At 34.2% G+C, this 8,265-nt stretch overlaps 1 protein-coding gene across 1 annotated transcript; it reads left to right on the forward strand.

Annotated features, from left to right (window-relative positions):
* Positions 1 to 7,069: 7,069 nt before the first annotated feature.
* LOC116132449 (protein PHLOEM PROTEIN 2-LIKE A1-like) lies at positions 7,070 to 7,933 on the forward strand. Its single transcript, XM_031418089.1, has 3 exons — positions 7,070 to 7,257; positions 7,343 to 7,464; positions 7,555 to 7,933. The coding sequence occupies exons 1-3, from the start codon at positions 7,123 to 7,125 to the stop codon at positions 7,931 to 7,933; spliced, it is 636 nt and encodes a 211-aa protein (XP_031273949.1). The 5' UTR covers positions 7,070 to 7,122.
* The last annotated feature ends 332 nt before the right edge of the window (positions 7,934 to 8,265 follow it).

The following is an 8,265-nucleotide window of genomic DNA, read 5'->3' on the forward strand; positions in this document are numbered from 1 at the left end:
TTTCTTTTGAATTGTCATTTCTATTGACTTAATACAATACAGATCTGTTTCCAGTTATTACATTACTCTCTTTTTCTGCACTTTTGCTTATGGTGTTGCTGGGTTTGTGTAAAATTGTGAGGGAGTTTCTAATTTGTGGCACGGATTTGTTTGTGTGTTGATTGTATACTCTAGTGTGAATCTAAATATAATATATTGTCATCATGCTAAAATCTTATTTCGTTTTTGTTTTGGGCTGATGAACTCTTGCTGGGTGATTATTCTATTGCTTCTTTGTGGTTGTTGTGTTGGGTACTTATGCAATTTTGTTCATAGGTTTCATTGGGTTCTTGTTGCTATTGGCATGAAGACTTTAATTGTGTACTATTTTGATTCCTTGAAGGGAGATATTGCGCAGGATTTACAGGAAATAGTGCAAAAGTCAGTAATTTTGCTCATAACATTTTTAATGCTCTTTATAATATCAAATGCTATGTGTTAATTTCAAAAATTGTTTTAACTTTCATAGTGGTCTCTTAATCTATTCTGCCCAAAAGGTGTCCAAAAAAAGGGCTAATATCTCGCGGCAAAAATTATTGGTGCATAGAATTGGTATTATCAATAGCAATTAATTTTTAGTTATAATATTGTTTTACCTTTTGAATATTAATGCTTACTTCCAAATTAATTTTGTGTAGGGACCCCAGGAAGCGTTGAGTGTGGGTTTTACATAATGGGATACATGAGAGATATAGTTGAGAATGGGTTGGCATTACTGAAAAACAATGTAAGTCCTTTGTTTTTTTCGTTTTGAATAATTAGATATAGTCGATATTTGTTGATTAGTCTTATTGTGTTTACTTTTATAGTTCTTGGGGAAAGAAATATACGAAGATGCAGAGGTCGATGAAGTCAGAGCAGAATGGGCGATGTACGTATCAAACTTTTTTTAGTTATTGTTGTTTCAATGTTGTTAGAGGGCAATAAGGACAAAAACTATGTATCAAACTTTTCATTTGTTTACACAATATTGTAAAATGGTTATTGTTGTTCAATTTTGTTTACCCAGAGCAACAGTAATATATGTACCATTCAATCAATTATTTGATGTCTCATTTCATACTGTTAAATGGTGATAATTGTTGGAAAGATAAATATTATAAAGCGTTTCATTTGACTATTCTATAATTTAATTCGTAATAATAAAGAACTTTTACTAATTTAAAAAAAAAATAACAAACAAAATCTTGACAGTGTGAAAATTGTCAACGATTTGGCTAAAATTCTAAAAAAAAAAAAAAAAAAAAAATTGAAAATTCAGCTAAATCCTTGAGTTTTCGATAATTGCCAAGCATTTAGCTAACTATCAAGGATTTGGTTAAAATTCTGCTAATCCTTGACAGTTATCGAACTATCAAGGATCTGTTAAGAGGTCCTTGACAGTTCAAAAACTATCATGACCCATTCTTGATAGGGGCTACAATGACAGTTCAAAAATTGTCATTGTACTTCCTTCTTGACAGGTAATACCTGTCAAGAAAGGCTGTTTCTCTTGTAGTGTAGGGGTCATTACATCCTATAAAATTACTTAAATATGACTTTCAGACTATAAGCGAGATAGCTCTTTCATAAGGTGACAAGAAATAAGCAATATGCACTCAATGATGAAAGAAAGTCATTGTACTTCAAGAGGTGGAAAACAGTGTGGACACATCACTCACACCATACATTTATCAAGGGAGAAGAGTATTTTTTATGTCATGACACAAATCAGTACACTTGCAACTTTAAAACAAAGAAAATTTTCTAATGAATTTATTGAACAAAACAAAGACTTTACTCAAGTTGAATCAATCCAATGGACTTCCTCAAGTTCACAAATGTTTGAAAATCTAAAGCCTTTGTAAACAAGTCTGCTAATTGAGAGTTTGTGTTTACATTTGCAAGCAAAATAATTTTTTCTTCAACTATATCTCTTATGGAGTAGTGCCTAATATCAATGTGCTTAGTCCTAGAGTGTTGAACATGATTTTTTGAGATGTTAAAAGCACTAGTAATGTCACAAAAATTAGTTATACACTCTTGATAAAGACCATAATCACTCAAAGTTTGTTTATGCCACACAAAACATGAGTGCAGTAACTCCCAGCTACAATGTACCCTGCTTCAGCAGTGGATAAGGAGATTGAATTTTGCTTCTTGCTATACCATGGCACCAAGTTTTTTCCAAGGTTAAAACATACTTCTAAAGTACTCTTTCTATCATCAATGTTCTCGTCCCAATCAGCAATTTTGAGTTCTGCAAAAGAAACATAACACCAGTTGTTAAGTTAATTCATCATTTTTCCTTTTGTAACCATTACCTCATCTGGATTTCCAATCACATTTGAAGGCGGATGACCTTTCTTGATCCATGAGGGTGGTTCTTTCCTTGTGGATGTCTTTCTTTGAGTGATCTCATTAGAAAGATCAACAATTAATTCAAGTCCTTGTCTTTGGGAGACTGATCCCTATTGAGCAACAGTGGTGCTCACATAAGGTTCTAGTGTGGTCACCTCAGCTTGGGATTTAGTTCCAAAAAGAGTCATGGTGGGCACATCATCATGATCTGTGGTACCTCAACAGGGGCAATCATATCATTAATTTCATCTTCCTATGAGAATTTTGAGTAATCTTCCTGAAGACAACATCCTCAAGGTTCCACTAGAATCGGATTACGTCAAGTTACAATGGTTTGACAGGGTTTCGCCTCTAGTTTTATAGGATTTCACTTAAGATAAAATGAATTCAAAATGTTTATGTGGGCTTTTGCCTCCACTCTAGGCTGATACACAAATGTTACAGAAATTTCTCTCTAAGGATATTGAATAAGGATCTTGGAGAGTGGTGAGAAGATGTAGAATTATAGCTCAAAGTGTATTTTGATATTTGAAAAATGTAGGACTTGTTTGTTGCACTTCTTCCCTAGTTCTTTCATCTTTAAAGTGAGATATTATACTCTGATATGAAAAAAGACTCGTTTATATCCGTTAGGGAAAAGTTGCAACTTGCAAAAGTAGGAGGAACGGGCGTTCCAGTGCCCCGAACGATCGTTCATGACTCCAACGATCATAAAATTTAAAATCTTGGTCTGGTAACAACCATTCTTTTGTTAGTAATGGGCGTTCATTTCTTTTGATATGTGCACACCATATATCATTGGAAATATATTTTAGTCAGTTTCTTACAAATTTTTCAGAGCTGAATATAGAGTTGTCTAGAGAAAGTTATGGCCCAATCTTTGCAACCTATCTAGATTTTCCAAAATGATGAATGGCTTGCTGGAACGGTGTTCTTCATCCATGGAACGACCTGGGGACTTGGTGAACAGCCATTCCACTATGAATCTCAAATTTCCCAAAATTTGGGAAAACCATGAACGACTTTATGGAATATGGCTATTCATGCCTAGAACATCTTAAGGATAAAAGAACAGTCATTCATTCTCTTGGAACAGGAGTTCCTCCTGATTTGGCAGAGGTGATCACATGAAAAATTTAGTCCTCTAAATTATCTTTTCGACGCTGCAATAATCATGTAATTATGATATTTGTAGCAAAGGTTATCCTCGAAATACCGAAGAGATGTTATAGATCTTGATTCTACCAAACTATCAACTCATATCATGATTTTATCCTCGAATCCAGATGATGTTGGCAAAGTGATAAACATAAACTTTTTATAAATTTAAGTTATCCTTACAATGCCGAAAGAATCACAAAATTTGGAGCTTTTAGACAAAGGTATCTCCAAAATACCGAAAGATAGTTCTGGATGTTAATTATGCCAGACTGTAAACTTGTATCTTGATTTTCTCCTTGATCCTGGCTAATCTGGGTGAACTTCATTCCAATGTCATAGAAATGACTTGATTTAGATTTGTCAAGCCAAAGTTATCATCAAAATACCAAAGAGTGTTCTAGAGGACGATGTGAGGATATGAGGGATGACTTGCCTAGAGGTGGGAACGACGTTCTGAGATTAAATCTTGCATTTTGCTTTTTGGTCATGACTTATGTCATGCCTTAAGAGTTTTTTTAGTCCTTATACAATTATTTGCTAGTTTTGGCACATCAAAACACAAAAGGGTCTAGCAATTTTGTTAGAGTTCGAGGAAACAAGAAGTTGTGGCTCAAACCACACCAAAAGTTGAATATGTTGCTATAGCAACTGCCAGCAATCAAGGAATGTGGATTCAGAAACTGATGAAAGACTTAGAAGAAGAACAAATGGAAGCAACAGTGATTGCTTGCGACTAAATTTGTTATTTCTATTGTGGAATATCTAGTCCAATATGGAAGAACAAAGCATATGAACATCAAGAATTATGTAGTTCAAGAAGCGGAGAAATTGAGATAGATCAAAATGGAGTTTTGTAGCTCCGAATTTCAAGTGGCGGATATTTTCACAAAAACTTTGCCAAATTCAAGATTTGAAATGCTAAAGAATTTGTTTGGAATGGGCACCAAAAGGGTTCAATGAGGAGTGTTGAAGGTTGAACCTATTTTGTTGAGTGCAAAACATGTGATACCCCCGTATTTTTGAAAAGTTTTACTAAGAATTTTTAATCATAATTTAGGATGCAAAGTGAAAGGATTTGGAACCTTTGAGGGAGGAATGTGTCACAATTGAAACATGGAAAGGCCAAGTAGAAAGTACGCTGTAGCGAGAAAAACTACTCAAAATCACACAATAATACACAAAAAGCAGCAGACCTAAAAACAACACTCAAGCACAAACAACAAGCAAGGATCTATTGATCAAATGACTTTTCAAAACGTGTTTTGATACCATATGAAAGTTTATGACTTAACCAAGTTCATTAAACTTCTACGGAATAAATTAATCATGTTTGTTTGTGCCTGTGAGCTTGTCCATTCCTCATCAACACATTCCTAAACATCCAAGACATAGAGTAAAGCACACAAATGGTTTTTACATGGTTCATCCAATTCCCTACATCCATGGGACCACATGTAAATGTAGCAAATCCACTATATCAAACATTCAAGGTTCATTACAAAGTTGTAGCCAAGCAAACTAATGTAAAACACTCCCTATTTTTACAAAGCTCTAACTCCTTCCTTTGGATGATCCACCGTCTTGCCACAACTTGCTTGAATCCAAGACACACCTTGGATAGCTCGAGCTCTACTCAAGCTTCAACACCAAAGGTGCACTTAAGCTCCACAGCTTGAAATCCCATCAAGCTTTTCATCAATGGAACCAGGCATGTTCCAACAACAAAGGTTAACATGGTATTTTAAAGCTTACTAAAGCATAAGGGAACCTGACCAAATATGAAATCAACCTCAGAGGACTTTAAGAGAACAATAAGAAGAATCTTCAGGTTCAAAGCATAATGCAAGGTTGATGAAGAACATAGAAAAAACTTGCTCAACAATCCATTAGACAACCGGCCAACAATCTCTTACAATGTTCAACTATTTTTCGAAAGTTTTCAACCACTTTCTTTAGACCACTTCTAAAAATTTAAATGGATTTCCAGCACCTCATCTAAGATATTAACATCTGTATACGGACCACTTACACATATCTCAGGTCTAGAAAAATATCCTAGCAACAAATGCAAACACAACATTTGTATGAAAGTCTAACTGGACGACTGTTTGCACACTAGACTCTAATGTGCCCACATGTTGTACAATAAAAACAGACTAACTAAGTGTGCACATACCAACACAGAGTATCATGACAATTGAAAGCTACAAAAACGATTGTGCTTAAACAATATGATGTGCAAACATCAAAACGTAATGTGCCCAAACAATTTTATAAGTTGACAAAAATACTTTTGGAGGTCAGAAGTGAGACAAGCAAGGACGGTTGTGGAATATTCTAATCTAATGATTACTAGCAGTATAATTTGATTGTATAGTATTTAATCAGTGTGATTAACAAGGAATTAATATGTTGATCAGCTTGGTTCGAGCCTTGTTTACTCAGTACTTTAAGCCATTTCAACGACTTGACTTGAGAAGCCGAAAATTCTTCCAATAGATAACCTTGTCGACGCTTATATGTGACGGATCATTTTTTGAGAACGCAATTTATCCTCTTGGATAAGAACATTAAGATGCTTATTCTAAGGATTGTGAATCCTTTCTTGGAGAAGGAATAAAGAAATAATATAGAAAAATTTATGATACAGACAATCACTTTTGGTTTGGATATTCGAATAATAGTTTCCGCGATAAACTAAAAGTACTTTTGCAATTCTGAATTTGGATTTTTTATTCTGAAATTCCAAATGGACGACTCATAGCACATTATAATTTATAGAAAGAATCTTTCTTGGTACCATAATGTCATAGTATCTTTATTTTTTTCTTCTCTAACTTTTTGGTTCGATTTTTTTTTTTTTTTAACAAGATTAATGGAAAAAAAACAAATTAAATCATTAAATATGTTAAAAGTAATTTTTTATGGACTTGGTGTAGCACAAATCCTTCATAGTCAATTAATCCATCCGTAATAAATCTCGCTACATTAGCAAAAAACAAAAATCAGGCGTTTGACCATTAAGAAAGTAGTTGTAAACAAAGATCCTTTCATAATATCTTTGAAAGTTGAGAGGTGGAAATTTCTTATCTCTAAATGTGGCATCTATTATTACGTCCTTAAACAGTGGAAACTGTTGCTAATAATTTTTAATAATTAGCAAAAAATTAATATAGAGTTAAACGATGGCAAATTTGCTATTATGTGGAAAACTTAAGAGTTTTCATAAAACCATACTTATACATAAATATTTCGGGAAGTTTTGATTGTAGACATATATAGAGGCAATATTGGACGGTGTATAGATCATGTTATCTAGTGGTGGGAGGGAAGTGAATCTCAATTATCCTTTTGAAATAAGATAGCGGACCAAGATTCTCATGAAAAGGAAAAAAAAAATAAATCCACATTTTGTAGAAGGAATAATGTAATGTATGTCTTATCATAGAATAAATCTTTTTGTATGATAATGATATAAACGTAATCAATTAGACCATCTCATCCTATAAATTCTAGGTCTCCATGGGCAACAAGAATCATCAGTAAGAGTTACTTGGAATTAAAGAGAAGAGTGATTACGAGATGGCTTCAGCTCAAGTTCAACTCCCACACAACCTCCATGCCATTCTTAAAGAAGGAGACTCCCAGATTGACGCCTCCTGCGACAATCTGATTGAACAGCTCCAGGGTGGAATCTTCTTGAACCAAAACAAACTGGCAAGTAACATCTTCATTGTTGTTTTTATTATAATTTTGCACCAATTATTTTCAATACTAATACTTAATTAATGTTTTACTGCAGAAGTTTTGGGTTGACAGGCTTTTATGTGCCAACGCCTTCGACATTCATGCAAGGGGTCTCTCAATCACTTGGGGAGATGACAAACGTTACTGGAATTGGACTTACAAGCCAGACACACAACGGTATTTATATATCACATATATAAATATTGGTTTTCTACCTTATTTATAGTCAATGAAGATTAATTTATCAAATAAATTATGTTTTTGCAGTTGTGTTCAAGTGGAGGTGGCTGAACTATTGAATGTCTGTTGGCTTGACGTAAGCAAGAAATTCCCTGCCAAAAACCTTACTCCAGGGATAGTTTACCAAGTTTCGTTTGTTTTAATGATGAAGAATGGAGAATGTGGATTTGCAAATCATCCGGTGAACTTGAAACTCGTCATCCCCAATTACCATGAGACAATTGAACGCAAAGAAGATTTGAGTAAGTTGCCCAAGAACAAATGGTCAGAGGTCCGAATTGGTGAGTTCCTTACATCTTGCAATATGACTGGGGATATGGAAATCTCGATGTTTGAACACGAATCCCAATGGAAGAGTGGGCTGGTTGTCGATAAGATCGTCATTCGCCCAGTGCGCCGGAACTAAGAATGAGGATGATCAACAGCGAGACATATGCAAAACTAAAAGTTTCTAGATACTAAATAATTTAGTTGGCATGCGTCTCATGTTGTACTCGTAGCTTCTCACTATACTCTGTAGTAAATAAAAATGTGAGAATTTGCATACGGGATAATAAATAAAAGCATAATTTATCTGAGGTTGCTTCATAAAAATTTCCCGCATTCTACTTGGAACTCTAGTTTCTTGCTTCTACATACATATATTAAGCCTGGGCTATTTGAGCATGAATGAAATGCATACAAAAGGAGAGTACATAGAGGTAGCTGACCATTTTAAAATAATATTCTCAACCACTT

The sequence above is a fragment of the Pistacia vera genome, unplaced genomic scaffold, assembly GCF_008641045.1.
Source record: "Pistacia vera cultivar Batoury unplaced genomic scaffold, PisVer_v2 Contig253, whole genome shotgun sequence".
NCBI lineage: Eukaryota > Viridiplantae > Streptophyta > Magnoliopsida > Sapindales > Anacardiaceae > Pistacia > Pistacia vera.

Bases quoted from the DNA above. Each gene is read 5' to 3' on its own strand.
- LOC116132449 (XM_031418089.1), top strand. From the start codon at position 7,123: ATGGCTTCAGCTCAAGTTCAACTCCCACACAACCTCCATGCCATTCTT. The intron at 7,258-7,342 runs GCAAGTAACATC...GTTTTACTGCAG, and splicing joins TCTTGAACCAAAACAAACTG to AAGTTTTGGGTTGACAGGCT. The intron at 7,465-7,554 runs GTATTTATATAT...ATGTTTTTGCAG, and splicing joins TACAAGCCAGACACACAACG to TTGTGTTCAAGTGGAGGTGG.